The sequence below is a fragment of the Symphalangus syndactylus genome, chromosome 8 (genome assembly GCF_028878055.3).
Source record: "Symphalangus syndactylus isolate Jambi chromosome 8, NHGRI_mSymSyn1-v2.1_pri, whole genome shotgun sequence".
Lineage (NCBI taxonomy): Eukaryota > Metazoa > Chordata > Mammalia > Primates > Hylobatidae > Symphalangus > Symphalangus syndactylus.
In genome coordinates, this window is record NC_072430.2 from 35,586,750 (window position 1) to 35,605,374 (window position 18,625).

At 42.6% G+C, this 18,625-nt stretch overlaps 1 protein-coding gene and 1 pseudogene across 10 annotated transcripts in view; both read left to right on the forward strand.

Annotated features, from left to right (window-relative positions):
• The window catches only part of STON2 (stonin 2), a 190,842-nt gene that overhangs the window by 104,196 nt on the left and 68,021 nt on the right, over window positions 1-18,625 (forward strand). For 7 of the 10 annotated variants that reach the window (XR_010122343.1, XM_055288538.2, XM_055288539.2 and 4 more), the window contains one exon: window positions 11,610-11,780. The exons of the other annotated variants lie outside the window; for them this stretch is intronic. Coding sequence is in view for 6 of the 7 variants with exons in the window: in XM_055288538.2 (XP_055144513.1) it covers window positions 11,610-11,780 (171 nt within the window). In the remaining variant the exon portion in view is untranslated. The remainder of the gene's footprint in view (window positions 1-11,609; window positions 11,781-18,625) is intronic. 10 annotated transcript variants of the gene reach the window in all.
• LOC129487587 (small ribosomal subunit protein eS24-like) lies at window positions 2,460-2,969 on the forward strand (annotated as a pseudogene).

Sequence of the window (18,625 nt, forward strand, 5' to 3'; positions counted from 1 at the left end):
TGTTGAATGCATCTCTTCAGACCATCCCTGCACATTTCATTAGATGGAAATGACAGGAAGTGTTTGGAGTGGGGAAGGATATACTTGGTCACTTTTGAGAGGGTCATGATTAAGATACATTGAGACTTCTTCTCTCTACCTTTTCTTCTTTCTTCTAGTTCTTTCTCATCTTTTTTTATTTTCTTCCCATTACCACAGAGTTAGTTCTTGAATATTGTCTTTGAGACTGTCACTGGCCAGTCTTTATATAAAGAATGGGTCACCATTTTTAGTGCCAACTCTTACATTTAAAATTGGTAGGCCAGGTGTGATGGTTCACACCTGTAATTCCAGCAGTTTGGGAGGCCAAAGCAGGTGGATCACTTGAGTCCAGAAGTTTGAGATCAGCCTGAGCAACATGGAAAAACCCTGTGTATACATACATACACATACAAAAAAAAATACAAAAAAAAAATTAGCCAGGTGTGGTGGTGTGTGGCTGTAGCCTCAGCAACTTGGGAGGCTGAGCTGGGAGGATTGCTTGAGCCTGGGAGATGCAGGTTACAGTGAACTGAGATCACACCACTGCATTCCATCCTGGGTGACAGAATGAGACTCTGTCTCTAAATAAATAAATAAATAAAACTGGTAAAAGTCATTGGTCCAAAGAGCAGCCAGCTCCCTATTATAGCACACCAGACTATGATAGGACATTTCTCTTTCCCTGTCTTGCTCTTTCCCAGTCGTCCTTCTGCCCTATTTCTGCCTTGGGCTTGCCAGTAGTTTTCTGCTGAGCTTCACTTGGAGAAGTAACAACAGCCAATGTGCTTTATTCCCTACAAAAGGACATGTCCCTCTTTCTTTCTAGGTGCCCAGAAGGGGCATTTTGGAGACAGTTGGCTAAGAGGAACTGGAAGTAGAGAGAGAGAAAGATATGAAGAGCTTGCTTGAGGCCTAGAATTCTAGTTCTTTGCCCTCAGAATAATAAAAGGGGGTTGCTGTTACTGTTTTAGAGGTTCTAGAAGATTGGTCAAGTTTTTCTCTTAATGATTCAAGGCTGGATGATGACCACATACATTACCCACTTCCTCTTAAGCTCCATTGTATGTGATGGAACTTGAATTGTATCTTAATACTTAAGTAAATGAAGTGAAGGGAAAAAGTAGTCGAGGGAGACAAAATGAGCCATCTTTCAACAAATCTAATATTTTACCTCTTTATAGATGCTTCTTGCACTCAGCACTTCTGGCAGAGAGCAGGTGGGTATTGGATCTGGTCAATTACCAGTGCCCTGGAGGTGGCACACTGACTTAGAGAAGGCTGGTTTAATGGAATCTTACCTGGCCTTTCAGCATCAGAATCACTTCTGGCCTTATTGCCGTGCTTGAACCTGACATCCATTCTCACTGGGCTTGCTTAAGAGTAGTGCAACATGGATACATATGTAACAAACCTGCACATTGTGCACATGTACCCTAAAAACCTAAAGTATAAAAAAAAAAAAAAAAAGAGTAGTGCAAGCTGCCTGTAATCCCAGCACTTTGGGAAGCCAAGGCAGGTAGATCACGAGGTCAGGACTTTGATACCAGCCTGGCCAACAAAGTGAAACCCTGTCTCTACTAAAAATATAAAAAATTAGCTGGGCGTGGTGGCACATGCCTGTAATCCCAGCTACTTGGGAGGCTGAGGCAGGAGAATCGCTTGAACCTGGGAAGTAGAGGTTGCAGTGAGCCAAGATCGCGCCACTGTACTCCAGCTTGGGCGACAATGCAAGACTCCATCTAAAAAAAAAAAAAAATAGTGCAAGCTGCAGGTGCTGTGTAGCATCTGCCTCAGGGATGAGCCTCTTGGCTTTAGAGCAGAAACCTTGGTAAAGATACGTATTTAATCACCTGCCTCTAAGAAGAAATGGAGGCGGTTTCAGAACAGGTGTACAAACCTAAATGTTTTCATTAGAAATCTGAATGCTGCCTGTCATGACAAGCTGATCTCCCTTCTGCTTCTTAAATGGCACACAACTTCCTGACAAAAATGAAAAACATAACTATAGAACCTATTCAAAACTAGAAAATCATGTTGATACCAAGTAGCTTAATATAATGGAATATGAATTCGGCATCACCAGGGACATGATGGGGTAACTTGCCAAGTGAAGTTCAAGTTCTTGTACCATAGTGGCTGCCTCTCATCTCGAACGACTTGCTCTCTAGAGAGGAAGCTCATTCCATGTTCATGCAGTGTTACAGTTAACAACTAGTCCTGTGGCAACAAACTGCCTGGTTGGAATACTGGCTTCCCTGCTTACTAGCCGTTTGAGTCAGTACAAAACACTTAACTTTTCTGAGCTTTGCTTTCTTCATCAGCAGAATTAGAGCCATAACAGTAACGATTTCATAGGGTTGTTGAGAAGATTGAATGAAAAAAATCTATTTAAAGCTCTTAGAATAGCCTCCCTGGATGTCTGAGGATAGAACGCCATCATGAATGACATGGTAACTATCTGAACTAGAAAGTTCATGACCAACCGACGACTTCAGAGGAAACAAATGGTCATTGATGTCCTTCACCCTGGGAAGGCAACAGTGCCGTACCTAAGACAGAAATTGGGGAAAAACTAGCCAAAATGTACAAGACCACACTGGATGTCATCTTTGTACTTGGATTCAGAACTCATTTTGGTGGTGGCAAGACAACTGGCTTTGGCATGATTTATGATTTCTTGGATTATGCAAGGAAATATGAATCCAAACATAGACTTGCAAGACATGGTCTGTATGAGGAGAAAAATAACTCAAGAAAGCAAAGAGAGGAACACAAGAACAGAATGAGGAAAGTCGGGACTGCAAAGGCCAATGTTGGTGTTGCCAAAAAGAAATGAGGTGTCTAGCAGTGAGCTGGAGATTAGATCACAGCTGAAGGGGTAAAGGTGTTGCAATGATGTTATCTGTGGCCATTGTGGATTTTTCACAGGAAGATTAATAAACTAAAAACTTTCATGTGGAAAAAAAAGCTCTTAAAATAATGACTAATAAATATGCTTAATGGATAGATGTCAGCTCTTCCAATAATTTATTATTATTTTATTATAGTTATTATGACATGTCTTGAATCCATAAAGAACAAATCTAATATTTTTTTCATATGACAGCTTCTTCCCTGTTTGAAAAGTGCTAAAATCCTCAGTCCCAGAAAGTCTGCTTGTCAATTTAGTTCTACAGAAATGGCAAAAAGTTGTAGATGACAGTAAGTTCAAGGCACTGAGGTAGGTTTAGTATACTCAAGCCCATGTGGGGAACATACAGTAAGATATTTTTAATATCTGAGTAATGATGCCTTCTTCCCAGGAATTTCTATCCCCAAAAGAGAGGTTTTTAAAGAGTAGAAGTAAAATAAGTCTAAAAAGAAAATGGTTGGGTTTTTCTTTGCCGGTTTAAAGGTAATCCTTGCTTTATGATACATATAAAATTTTGCTTTTTTGTGTGTCATTTATGTGATAAAATCTTAGACATTTTAAAATGCGAATGTGACTTTTTTTCAGAATCATCCCAAACATACAAAGCAAGCCGGATATCCTCATTTGCTAATAGATGGTGTTGGGTGAATATTCTCATAACTTTCAGAGACCATGGAAGGTCTGGCCCGAAAAGTGCTCATCTGTGGCAGCAGCTCAGGGAGGCCCACAGCCTCTGCAGACCTTCCCACCGCTCCCCAGCCGTGATGCTGAGGAACTTCTCCAGGAATTTGGTTTTGGCAGGCTCAGGGGCTGGGAGAGAAATCCAAGTGCTTATTCTAAGGGGGTTATAACCCCATAAATATGTTTATGACCCATTTTATTGCCGACTTCTGGCTTTAAAGGAGGATCCGCTGTTTTGTTTGAGAATAAAAATTGGTTTCTCTCAGACAGTCACGCAGGAGTGTCTTCCCTGGGAAGATGACAGACCAAATCTTCATTAAACTGTTGAGGAGTGAGGGCGATCAGGGCTTCCTCTGGCCCTTCCCACAGTGGTTGGCAGCAGTTAGGCTAGGATGTGTGGGCTCCTCAGAGCCTTTTGTTTGGTTTCTATGGCTCTAACCTCAATTAGCTGCTCTGCATGGAGAGGAGGGACAATGCAGCTTTTAACCCAAGTCCAACGGCTTCAACATGGGTCTCTTTTTACCCCCCCTCTATCCGTGGCTGGATTTAGGCCTAGAGGCCTTCTTTGTGAAGTGATTTGAGGGTCTCCAGTGAAAGTTCATTCGTTATATTGGTGGGCAGTGGATGAGGGTACAGGAGGAAAATGGCTAGGGTCTAACAACTTTGCCTGATACTAGTTTGTGGCTCTGTCCCCTCCCTCCCAGTAGTATTGAATTGTGGTCATGCAGAAGTCTATGCTGGAGTCATTGACACATCAGATCCAGTCCTGGCTCTGCCTTTTCTAGGCAGTTTTCCAGCCAGTGAAGTGGGGTTGGTCCAACCCCCTAGAACCTCTGAGTGGAATAATTAAAAGAGCAAATGTAAAGAAATTAGCACAGTGTCTGGCGCATAATTCTCCTATCCACATTTCCAAAGACACACGGGGCTAAAGTCTCTTTCTTGCTTCCAGCAAGTACCCAAAGCGTCTGTGGCAGTCATAAAGAAATAATACATTCCAGCAGTCACTGAGAAAGGCTGGTTTTTTATCTCAGGAAGAGAAAAACTTGAATTGCTTTAGCCTTGAGGTATGTACACATGCCGCTGCACATGCACACACAAGCCTGCACACATACACACCGGTTTCTCAGGTGCTTTTGACCCATAACTGGATCGCTGAGTACCACCTCCATGTTTTGCCCCATGGCTTTGGTGGTGCCATTTCAGAGTGGACCAATAGGAAATTATTTAGCAGACCCCAAATGTGAGCACAGCTCTTAGTCATAGTTTCTTTTGCTTCCTTCCTTGCACTAACTTAATCACTAAGCAGCTTGTTATGGCTTGTTCTCCAGAAAGGTAGAAAGAAGTCTATTGCATAGTCCTGTCTGTAAGGCCAGCTAATCCTTGGGCATGCAGGACTTTTGAGTAGGTGCTAATAGATGGTGTGAAAGGAGGTAATTTTTGCCCTGAGGGAGCTAAGCTAGCAAAATAAAACTAGCACACCTGCAATAATTAGCCACCAATTAAGTGCTAAATCATGTGCTACTGACAGTGTTGGAGTGCAGCGTGGGTGAGGGGAAATTTGGGGGTGGACACTGGCTCTCTTGGAGCTTTGGCAAGATTCAGCTGTGCCTTGCTGAACAATTGAGCAATGTTGTAAAAAATACATTTTTAATAAATATATGTGACAGCTTTTCCCACTTCTTTTTTAAAATATTAGATCAGAATTTTAAGACATTTTATTATAAAACACTACTATAACATAAATAACATTTTAAGAAAAAAAAAAAAGACACCATCTCTAAATCCCAAAGCCCTAACACAGTTCATTTATCAAAGATCGTAACTCAGTCTCTACAGTGCCCAGCTCAGTACCTGGCACACAAAGGGAGGGTTTGTGAGTGGCCACCAGGACTGTTTACCATCACAAGTATCCAGATACGGCTTTTTAAAGGGTGCCAGACCAGCACCTCTCACATGCCAGGTTCTCCACTGCATTATTGCATTGAATTCTTCTCACGGTGCTGAGAGGGGGTGGTGGTATGCTGAGGCTTGGCGTGGTTGAATAACCAGGGGAGTGCTAAGGAGCATCCCACGTCAGAGTGTGTAGATGTTTTTATTAGGCCATAGAGCCTCCCTGAGATACAACAGGATAGAGAGGTGGACACCTAGGATAAAGTACTTCTCCCCCAACATGGGATGGTGTTAATATTCCCCCTTTTCCTCCTGTGGAGGAAGACGGAAGCTGCCATACCCTACAAACAGCATTTTCATTCCTAACATATCAGTGCCAACAAGTCCTGTGGCTTCTGCCCACCTGCTTTTCAGGTAAAGCAGGCTTACCTGTTGGTACTTGTGCAGCTTTGAAGAGTCAGCTGTGGGCCCAGCTGGTCTAAGACAAATTAAAGCTGACTCAGGTTCTCCTGTCTAGGATTTCCCCCACCCTGTTCTCTCTCTTTCCCACTAAATGGTTTAAGCCATAGGTAGGCTGATTGATCCATACTTTTGGTCTGAGTTCACTGTATGTTTTAGTTTCCTAGGGCTGCTGTCACAAATTACCACAAACTGGGTGGCTGAAAACAACAGAAATGTATTCTCTCACAGTCTTGGAGGCTAGAAATCCAAAGTCAACATGTCAGTGGGGTTTCTCCTAGTTGCCGGCAGTCCTTGGCTTTCCTTGGCTTGTGGCAGCATAACTCCAGTCTCTGTCTCCATCTTCGCATGACGTTTTCCCCTGTATCTTTGTGTCTCTCTTTTTTTTTTGAGACAGAGTGTAGCTCTGTGGTCCAGGCTGGAATGCAGTGGCACAATCTCGGCTCACTGCAAGCTCCGCCTCCTGGGTTCATGCCATTCTCCTGCCTCAGCCTCCCCAGTAGCTGGGATTACAAGCACGCACCACCACGCCCGGCTAATTTCTTTTGTATTTTTAGTAGAGATGGGGTTTCACTGTGTCAGCCAGGATGGTCTCTATCTCCTGACCTCGTGATCCGCCCGCCTCAGCCTCCCAAAGTGCTGGGATTACAGGCGTGATCCACCGTGCCCGGCCGTGTCTCTTCTTATAATGACACCAGTGACTGGATTTAGGGTTCACCCTAATCCAATATGACCTCGTCTTAACTTGATTACATCTGTAAACACCCTCTTTCCAAATAAAGTCACATTCGTAGGTTCTGGGGATTAGGACTTCAACATCGTAGTCCATTTTGTGTTGCTATAGAGGGATACCTCAGACTGTAATTTATAAAGAAAAACATTTGGCTCATGGTTCTTCAGGTTGTACAAGAAGCATGGCGCTGGCATCTGCATCTGTTGAGGGCCTCAGGCGGCTTCCACTCATGGTGGGAAGCACAAGGGGAGCTGGCATGCGCAGAAGTCACGTGGTGAGAGAGGCTGTGAGAGAGTGAGAGGGGAGGTGCCGGGCTTTTTTTGACAGCCAGCTCTCATGGGAACTAATAGAATGAAAACTCACTTGCCCCCTTGCCTCCCCAGGGAGGGCATTCATCTATTCATGAGGCATCCACCCCATTACCCATACATCCCCCATTAGGCACCCCCCTTCAACATTGGGGATCCAATTTCAGTATGAGATTTGGAGAGGACAAACATCCAAACTGTGGCAGACATCAGCCTATTTTTCGAGGGACACAGTTTAACTCAGTACACCGAGTGAGCCCTCAAAGCACCTCAGGCCAAGTCAAGGTGATAGCAATGCTGGTACATCTTTCTTTTGGAGAAAATTGATGTCTTCGTACTTCTCTGTAGATATAGTTGAGTTGATTCTGCTCCTCAACCCTGGGTTACCAGTAGTACTTATTTTCAAAATAGCTGACTGGGATAATTGACGCTGGGAGCAAATCATGCCCTTTTCCATTCCTACAGCCAATTAAATGTACAGTCCATGAATGGACTGTACATTTAATTAATAGACTTCTATATTACCAGCATCTTGAACTATTAAAGCCTCCATCAGCTTGAGACAAAGTAAAGCCAATCATCCCTGAAGTTACTCACTTGATATTGATTGAGCAGCTGAGGTTTGCCAGGCACTGTGCTTGGTATGGGGGAGACAATGATGAAACTAGTCGTGACTACAACTTATTGAGTATCTACTATTTGTCAGGCACTGAAACATACTCTTTGCGTACTTTATCATGAATTCTCATAAAAGCTGTAAGGTAGGCTTTATTATCTCCATGTTATAGATGAAAAAACTGAGGGTAAGAAGATGAAAAGCCTTGACCAAAGTCATAGAGCTCACAAGTGGCAAAATTAGGTTTGAACTTGAGTGGTGTGCTGTGGACCAGTCCTTCACCACTCTTTGACTGAAGCTTTCTGAATGGTGTTTTCCAATTGTTGTTATTTTACAGAAATCTGAGTAGTTATTTATTAAAGCAAATAATCTTCTCAGTAAAATAGATTTTAATGAAATACGTAGGTGGAAAAAATATATATTGTCTAACATAACATGTCACGGCCAAAAACAGAAACGGGAAATGTATGCTTTCATTTTGGAAAGTATAAACCTTTAATACCAGTTAATAAATGAGGAAGAAATGGAAGAAAATCATTTTTCAATCCCTAGGAAATAATACCAAGGCATTGATTCTCAATGGCTGCTAAGTGCACAAATACCAGAACTTATCAAACGCCGGTTGCCTCTTGATGGAAGTACGTAAGACTGCCTTTCGACTAGCCAGTCTGTCCAAAAATCAAATCTACATGCGATCAAACTTCTAAATCTAACTATAAATTCCAAAGGGAGAGGAACATGTTAAATCATACCATGATCGAAATGTAGATTGTGGGACATTTTCTGGCAAAGAGCCAGGTTCTTCAACAAACAAATTGCAAGGAAAAAAACAAAGATGGAAAAAGAATGTTTAGATAAAACGACAACACCTATGAACCAATTGCAGTATTGACTTGAACAAAGTATAAAAAATCTTTTTGATATATTTAGAGGAATTTGACACTGTCTAGAGACTGGATAATATTAAATAATTATAATTCACATTTTGTTTTATTTTGAGATGGAGTCTTGCTTTGTTGCTCAGGCTGGAGTGTGGTGGTGCAATCTCGGCTGACTGCAGCCTCCGCCTCTCAGGTTCAGGCAGTTCTCATGCCTCAGCCTCCCAAGTAGCTGGGATTACAGGCACGTGCCACCACGCCTGGCTAATTTTTGTATTTTTAGTAGAGACAGGGTTTTGCCATGTTGGCTTCCTGACTTAGGACAGTGGGTGGGGAGGAATAAAAAAGAAAGAATTGGCAGGAGCACAGGAGGATTAGGTCAAAGCTGTACACCCCAAATCAAGCCAAGGTCCCAAGTAATGTCTCAAACTATGAAGATACTTCTGCAACTGTGTTAGCAAGGATAAAACCCACGGAGTGATGTTGCAGGCCTCTGGTTTATACAGAAAAATATATTGAGAAAATAGGAAAGAATTGATTCACATTATCCCTAGACAGTTTTTCTAAGAAATGAGTCAGTCAAATCATTCCTCAAATGACCTTTTAATTCTAAGGAGGCAGGCAGGGGAAGCTATTTCTAGTTAAATGAGTAATGCCTGTTCTAACTTGTATATTAATGTTGTGTCAAATTTGTGTTACAATATGTTTGTATGTACACTGTAGAGTATGTTGGAGTTCCTTGTGTAATGCAGGTTTCAAATGTGGGCACATTTTAAAATTGTTTCATTACTGAGACAGTATAACAAGGTATATACTTTTAGAGAAGATCCACACAATCTTGTGGATATTCTTTTCATCGTCAGTAAAAAGGAGGGGTTGTATGAGCCAATTTCGTAAAATCTGAGTCATGGAACATCGTTTTACTATTTTACATGATTATGAGATTTATTGTTGTATCTCTGTTTTCACAAGATTTTATTGATTATGTCTTGAATTTATAGGAAACCAACATGAGGTCTTGGAACAGAACCCGTAATTACAACATTGTTCCTAAGGGAAAATAGGATCCACTTTATAGTGTGGCTTTTAGGAACACTGTGGCAAAAATCAGGGTGGCCAATGTCATGTTTGCTTCATTAATAAAACTTCAAGCATTTATTTTGCCGTTCTTGTGTGCTGGGTGCATACTCTGAGATTGCTCTCTCAATCTGTAAAATGAGGATAATAATAGCAACTGATTGCTGGGGTTGTTGAGGGTAAGGCTTTATTCAGTTAATACAGTGGGGTGAGAGTCAGAGCTGGAAGAGGGAAGAAGTTCGTTTCTCTGTCACTTCTTTTTTTTTTTTTTTAACCCGTAGAGTAAAACGTGTAGTATCTATTCAATTGTAATCATGTTTACAGGGGTATGAGTCCCTCTTCTTTCTCCCTTCTCAGTCTGCCCCTCTGTGCATACTGTGGCCCATGTTGCGGACCCTACTATAAAGTGGTAATCCAATATTTTAGACCTAACTTTTACTTTTCTTGACTCTAACTTGCCCAAGCAATTCTGTATGCTGATATGGAAAATCTCAAATGTATTATTACGTTTTTTTTTAAGTGCCAAATAACACATCACAGGTATCCTTTAATCCCAGTTATGTTGTTTTTAAGAGGATAGTCATATATGCTTTATATACATAAACATTTCTGAACCAGATACATAAGAAATTGCTAACAGTGGTTACCTCTGGGGAATGGGACAGATTGTTAAGAATAATAGAGAATTTTTTACTTTTTATTTAATGCCCTTATATACTGTTTGAAGTTTTTTATAATGAATTTTTTTATAAGTTCAAAAAAAAAAAAAAGAGGAGGAGAAAAAAACAACACATCTCTATAATACTGTTTCCCAAATTCAGAAGATCCCTTCCCCTCTTTGGGAAGGGAAGCGTGGCACACTGTAGGTCCTGAACTTGGAGAGTCACAATGTATATTAGCATACAAAAGGCTATGAGAAGCTACAGTAGAGAAACCTATATAGTACATTTTTCCCCTTTTATTGCACTTACTAGAAACCCACAGAATTACATTTCATGGTATATCAGTTTTGGAAAAGTTATAAAACTTTAAGGAAAGGTATCTAGCCTTAGGTCAGCCGCAGGTGGAGGAAAGGTGAGTGTTGGAGTGGTGAAACCATACATTCCTAGCTGTATGGTAGGAGGATACCAGGTCTTGCCTTCAGGCAAACCTGGGTCCAAATCCGGGGTCTCCCATTCACTAGCTGGCCCAGCATGAGCCAAGTTCCCTAACCTCTGGGTCTCCTTGTGCTTACATGTGGAAGAGGAACAGTCATCCTCCCTCATAAGCGCATTTTTAGGGTTAATTGAGGCAAGTACCTGTTCCCTCGCCCTCCGCTCCATCTCCCTCGGCTGTATTACTGCCATGCCTTTGTTTGTGAACACCCATGATTCCTCCAAACCAACAAATTATTACCCATTTGTGAAAGGCTTCATTTCAGGATTAATCAGAGGTCAGGCTATCAAATAAGTTCTTGAATTTACAATGTGAATCCATTTCTAAAATCTTGATTTCTAGAGACCTACTTTAAGAATGTGCCCCTTGGACAAGGCAAAGTCCATAGGCACTGGGAGACTGTTGAGAATCCTGTTTCTCTAAAATTCAGTCTAAAAGTGAGACTCCAGAAACTCATTGTTTAAATCACATCCAGGTTTGTTTGCTCCAGGCTCTTCCAGACCCCTGCCCCAGAGTAACCCTTCACTCTCATTTCCTATGCCAGTGTTAACACTCTTAACTCAGAGGAAACAAATTTCAGAGTGAAATGCAAAAGGATGTGTGCTAAAGCACTGCCTTTTGAAGTAACCTTTGCATTAAGCCCTTAGAATCTAATTACCCAAGTGTTATTTGCCTCCCTAAGTACCGATGCCCATGCATACTGAGCTTAAAGTTCAGGAAGTAATCACAAAAGGAAATCAGAAGGGAGATCTCAGGCTCAGCCTCTGAAGACTCTCCTGTCTGCGCCTGGCCTCTCCCTCCTCCTGGGTGTGTCTGCCCGCCCGAGAAGGCCAGTGAGTAACCTGCACATTTTTTTTTCATCTTGGCCCTTCCCACCCAGACAAGAGGACCGAGTGGCAGACAGGCAGGCAGACGGCAGTGAGTCCTGTTCAAGCATGCTCGGAGCATACCTCCACCCGCACCCACCGCCTGGACCCCTCACCACCCTCACCCCAGCCCAAGAGGAGCCAGAACCCCGGCGAGGGTCCGGAGGGGGCCTCCGCTCCCAATGGTAAGGGCTGCCCGCAGCAGGAACACTTCATTCATTTTATTTGCTTTGGTGTTGGCTTTTCTTTTTGATTGTGTTTAGATGGCAGAATTTCTGAGACAATTGAAGGTGTTTTGTTTGGTTAGTTCTCGGTGGTCCCAAGACAAAGAAATGTCTTTTCGCAGGAGGGTTTATTAGAAGTTGTAACCCGATAGCCTGGCCTTGGAAGAAAACTTAACATACTAATTACCTCTAGTTAGTACAATGTACCCTTTTGGCACTGTAGAAAAACAAAACAAAAAAACAAAAAACTACATTGCTTACCAAATAGGTTTTGAGGAAGAAAAAGTGTGAAGGACTGTGGACATTTTAATAGATAGGCACCACTGACTAATTGAAATGCAGCTTAAGTGTCACGATAGCTTTGTAATAGACCAAGGTGATGTTTTGTCTCAAAACAAACAAAAAGAGGCCATTTATTTAAAGGAGTTCAGTGTGGAACGGAAGATGCAAGGTGGGGTTTGAGGAAAAGAGTTACCAGGTAAGTCCAATTAAATATTTGTGAACATGAAGGTAGTGAATTAAATCTGTGGTGCTATGGGAAGAAAAAAGTCTGTGTTCAATGTGGAATTTGTGTGGCATTTAAAGGAGAAAACTGAGATCTTTGTATAGTTTGTTGAGAATTCTTTGAGAGAATGGTCGGGAGGCAAATGGTGGAGGCTGGGAAGCAGGTTTTGTGCAGGGAGCTGGTGCCAAGGCCCTCTCAGTTGCTGTGGGTGAGAGAATAATTCAGAGTAATCAAGCACTGCATTGTTAACAGGCTTCTGTGTCTCAAATATTTATTCTAAACACAAGCCGTTGATTGCAGTGACATGTGAAGGAATAAAGTTGCTGCGTCTGTTCCTGGCCTAGCCCAAACTTTAATACCTGGGAAGATATTCATAAAAATGTAGGAAAGACAAGGCTGCATGTAAAGTTAATTTGAGGAATTACATCAGAGTGTGAGGATGCTGAGCTAAGGGGTTTTATAGGAGAGCGGTATGGGAAATGCAATAGAAATTGCCCAAACCAGAGGCACTGCCATGACAACTGTGAAGGTCTGACCTGTGCCAGATGACTCTGAATATGCAGCACAGGTTTGTTTTAGGCAACTCTGTGCAGGCAACTTAAGGATTCCCTGTACGGAGCAGCCTATGCTTAACATGTCTAGGTTTCTAGAGGTGCAGCAAATTGCCCTAAAACACAGTGTACCAAGATGGTACATTTGAACTTTCTGGCATAGGAAGTCTATGAAGTTGGCTGTGAGTGAGGGTATGAGTGGAGAGGATCACAGGTAGGGTGAAAATTTCTCTCTTAGGGTGAATGCCCCTCTTCCAAGTTTCAGGAAAGTGCAGCATGTCTTTTGCTGGAGGTAAATCGGCAATACGTCATCATTGTCATGCCCAGTGTTCCTGTAGTGATAATGCCACTAGTTTGTTTTTTTGCGGCTCTAGTTTCCCCTTGGCTGATTAATCGAAAGCATAGATTGCTTGCAGCCCCATCAGCCAGCTCATTAGAAGACAATCCAAGAATGCCACTTATTTGGAGGCCAAGTGAGCAAGAAGTGGGGGGTAGGAACCATGATAATGATTTTGCCTAGAGATTGCTGGTTCAAATTTGTGACTTTTCAGTTATGATTAAAAAACAAATAGAAGCCACGCTACGTCGCCCATGCAGTTAACGGCACTGATAGCCATCCTGACTCTTACAGGCATTTGTACATTGGATGCTGCACGTGACGGTTCAAAACCATCACCACCCCAAACGTGCTTCTCTCCCAGAATCAGTGCTCACGAACAGAATACAGTTTAGAAGAGTGTTGGCAAATTTCCTCCATGTAGTGCCAGCCCCCTATTAACTTCAGTAGGGATGGCACCAATTCAAGAGGTGGAAGAAGAGACCCAGGGCCAGCAAACATGACAGATTTTTATTAGGGGGTACTTATGTAAAGGGACGGTCCAGTCGCAGCAGGCTGAACAGGAAAACCACAAGCACTTACAAAAAGCAAAAACATGCAGTTTATATAGCATTTTCACTTAACACCCTCCCCCTAACCTCCACCTGGCAACCTTCATTTGACCCAAATCAAAGGGCCTTGATCCCCTTGTATGGTCCAGTTTCCATGAGATGGGATGGGGGCTTCAGATGTTCCTCATGGATGAGAAATGGATCTCTGGGTTGGTTGCTCCCAGAATCCTCAGCTCAGAACTCTGAACACATTCAAGTGCATCTTTCATACACTCCCATTCATGGCCTGTTTGGTATGTTTTTAGAACTTCCTGGGGTTTCTTCATGAAGCAAATTGAACGTAACATCTGCTTGAATTTGGCTTTCCTAAGGCAACTGTATGGTGAATTTAGCATTTCTTTTTATTTCACTGTGTTTTTCATCTACTCCTGTTGCTTAGTCCTTTAAGCAGTGATCCTATCAAGCAGATTGAAAACTGTATATATAAAGAGGCACCTAACTATGGACTTGAGATACCCTTGCCTTTGAGCAGCATGTACTTTCTCCTTACCAGTTGCTGAATCACCTCCAAAAAGCCTTCAGAACAATACCCAGCTGTGGCCACCACTCTACCATCCTGTGTTTTCTCGTTTCTGGAATTCTTTTTTTTTTTTTTTTTTTTTTAAAGTAGAAACAGGCTCTCACTTTGTTGCCCAGGCTGGTCTTGATCTCCTGGGCTCAAGTGATCCTTTTGCCTTGGCCTCCCAAAGTGCTGGAGTTACAGGCATGAGCCACTGTGCCTGGCCCACACGTAAACATTTAAAGAATTTGAGTGGAGATATCCAAAAGGTCATGGTGATTTTTCTGAAAAATAGAAAGCAGCACCTTAGCTGTAGAGATGCTAGAATAACTGCTGCGACATCCCAGACACGCTGCATGCATCTTGGAGCTTGGATCAGGGAAAATAGTTGTGGATTCAGGCCCTGCAGTATTAGTGCGTTTTCTAAGTGGTCACAGTCTGGCAAGGGTGAGTAAAGAAGGGAGGTAGAGTGAAGAGGGCCTAGAAAACAGCTGGTGCCTAAAATCTAATTAGCATCAGCCTGTAGTCTTCAAGGAGCTCCAGTTTCCTGCTCCTTGGGGTTATTTGCTGGTCTTGTGTGTTATCTTTTCCTGTAATGTTTCTTATGCTTTGGTGCTCCTCGTGCTAATGCTCTGGGGTCCTTTAGAGGGTATGGCTCTGATGATCACTGTCACATTTCATCTGTAGGCACATCCTAAGCCAGGAAGAGACATCACAGAGACCTGTCCTGAACACATCCTCATAAGAGGGGAGTGTCATCCAGTCTTCTTAACCCCAAAGGATAATACAAAATAGTGCTGAGAGTAAATAGATTGCTTTCGCTTTAGTTTCAGACTGAGATCTTGAGGATTAAGTAAGATGTGTGCGTGTGCAGGCAGGAGTAGAAATAATGAATGTAAGATGTAGCTTTAACCTGTGGACTTTGTAATTTTTGAGATGAGAGTGAAAACTTCAGCCCTCACTTAGAAATCACATTTAGCTGGAAGTGCTATTTCTCCCCCATGTTATGCTGTGTAATGGATTAATTATAAAAATGGTCACAATTACTCTCCTCTTTAAATCTATTTCCTTGAGATAGGACTTTGCAGCTCCTCCTGTCAAGGGGTGGAGTCTCTTTCCCTAGCCCCTGAATGTGGGCTTGGCCTTATTACTTACTTTAGCCAACAGAATTCGTAGAAGTGAAGGTGTGTGGGTATGTCAGTTCCAAGCCCAGGTCCCAAGCCAAGGTCTTAAGAGGCTCACACACACACTTCTGCTTGCTCTCCTAGAATCTGGCATCTTTTGGAATGTAGACAGACATTCATGGACTTGCTTGCTGTGGCCCAGAGGCCCCATCACCCCAGGTGACAGTGACCTTACACTGGCCACATGAGTGAGGCAATTCTAGACCAGCCAGCTAACCTCAGACACTTGAATGGGCCTAGCAGAGATCAGACAAATCCATCCAGATCCATAGACTCATAAGCAATAATAAATGCTTATTATTTTAAGCTACTGAGTTTTGGAATGGTTTGTTATACTAACATAGCCAACTGATACGTAGTTCCCTGGACATGGTCCCCTTATGGGGTCTCTTACTGTCGTTATAAACCCTTAGTTCAACTCAGTAGAAGAGATTCAGTCATTGGATGGAGGGGTTCTATTAAATGGGGGTAGTGGGTCCTCGATTCTTGTGATTGTCAGCATTACTCTGAGACATTTTTAACACAGATGCCTAGGCCTTGTACTAGAGTATTCAATCAAATATCTGTAGATGAAGATTCGGAACCTATAATTTTTAAAGCTCTGGTAATTGGCCAGGATTAAAACCCAATTCAATGGTCTTGTCAATCCCTTCCATTACTGAAAGATGCAGTGATTCCAGTTCATGTATACTTAAGCAAATAACACTCAGATGGTTCAGAGTTCATTATTGACTTGATATATACTTCTAGCTGCAAAAGTAAACTTCACGATCACCTTTGGCCAAAAGCAAATTAACCCAGATGCTAGATGGGAAAAATCCACAGTTGCATATTGATGGCTAGAATGCATATTGTTTACCATTGTATCTGCCTGGGGTTTAGAACATGATGTGGACTCATGAATAAATCCTGGGCACTGGGAATGTAATAGGACCTTGCTTTGAGGATCTTAGAGTCTAATGAAAAAAAAAAATCAGGTGGGCCGGGCGCGGTGGCTCACGCTTGTAATCCCAGCACTTTGGGAGGCCGAGGCGGGCGGATCACGAGGTCAGGAGATCGAGACCACGGTGAAACCCCGTCTCTACTAAAAATACAAAAAATTAGCCGGGCGTGGTGGCAGGCGCCTGTAGTCCCAGCTACTCGGAGAGGCTGAGGCAGGAGAATGGCGTGAACCCGGGAGGCGGAGCTTGCAGTGAGCCGAGATTGCGCCACTGCACTCCAGCCTGGGCGACAGAGCGAGACTCCGTCTCAAAAAAAAAAAAAAATCAGGTATAAATTACTTGTAATGTAGTAAGAAAACAAAGCAAGCAGTATTTTAACCATTAAATTTCAGTTGAAATTTTACTATGGCATTTTAGTAAAAAATAGTAAAAAATTTTAGTAAAAAATAGTAAAAAATTTTAGTAAAAAATAGTAAATTTTACTATGGCATTTACTGTACCATTTACTATGGTACCAGTTGTTGCTTAAAATAATGCTGCGTTACAAACAACCACAAAATCTGTTTTATACAACAATGTGCATTTCCTAACCCCTGTATCTTTAGTTTGAGGGGGGCAATCGGTTGATTCTAGGCTGGACTCGAGGCGGGTAGCTTTATACCACGTCTTTCATCCTTCCCTTGGCACCAGCTGCTACCTTTAGCATGTTATTCTCATGGAGATGGCAGAGATGGGGGTACAAGCCACAGTGTACAAGCTCATTTTAAGCTTCTGATAATGTCACTAATCTGTTAGCATCCTATTGGTCAAGGAAAGTCACATGACCAAGCACAGTGTCAAAGGGCAGGGAAATGTATTTCACTTTTTAATTTGTTTTAATTTTTTATTATATTTTTTGAGATAGAGTCTCACTCTGTCACCCAGGCTAGAGTGCAATGGCGTGATCGCAGGTTCCGTCTCCCAGGTTCAAGTGATTATTGTGCCTCAGACCCCCGAGTAGCTGGGATTACAGGCGCCGGCCACCACACCCGACTAATTTTTGTATTTTCCCTAGAGATGGGGTTTCACCATGTTGACCAGGTTGGTCTCAAACTCCTGACCTCAAGTGATCTGCCCGCCTCGGCCTTTCAAAATGGTGGAATTACAAGCGTGAGCTACCAGGTCCGGCCTATTTCACTTTTTTAGTGTGAGAAACTGCAAATACTTGTGGCAAAGGGCATGGATACGGAGAAGAGTGAAGAAATAGAGCCATTAAAATACTCTTCCCCAGTGGGAGAAGGGTGTATGAGGAGGGAGTTGCATTTTTTCCTGCTTTGGAAGGCTCCTAAAGTCCTAGCTGGACCCTAGAATAACCCAGAGGCAGAGAAGTGTGCATCCTCTGGAGCCATCTTCTACTCCTCGTGGTGTGGAAGTAAGCAGGGGACTCAGAGCTGCTGTGGTCTGTCTAATGGAATTTTGAAGGGAAAGAAACTCCTGCCATGTGCAGTGGCTCACACCTATAATCCCAGCACTTTGAGTGGCCGAGGCTGGCAGATCACTTGAGGTCAGGAGTTCGAGATTAGCCTGGCCAACATGGTGAAACTCTGTCTCTACTGAAAATACAAATTAGCCGGGCATAGTGGTGCGTGCCTGTAATCCTAGCTACTCGGGAGGCTGAGGCAGGAGAATCGCTTGAACCCGGGAGGTGAAGGTTGCAGTGAGCCAAGATTGCACCACTATACTCCAGCCTGGGTGACAGAGTGAGACTCCGCCTCAAAAACACAACCCCAAAATAAAAAAATAAATAAAAAACAAAACAGAAAGAAACTCCTGAAGATATCTCAAACTTGATAGCTGCAGAAATGGCATTGGAATTCCTGTAGAATGCCTCTGTTTCCATTCCCACTGTATCCTCTAAAATGTAAAGATTACAGATTACTGGGCTTGGTTATCCACTTTCCAGTTCCAGGAGGGGTATTATGTTTGTGGTGTCATTACTTTAGATCACATGATATCCCTTTATTGTCATCCCCTTTTTCTCAGGTGAAAAGGTATGAGTTTCCATCTACTCTGAACACTGGTACCTTTTCCCATAGCCTAGCCCAACATTGCAGTGGTTAAAAGAGATTTGGGTAAGACTGTCCCTTCCTGATGGCACATCTTTCTCTGATTTATTTTGTGAAAGCCTTGTGTCTCTCA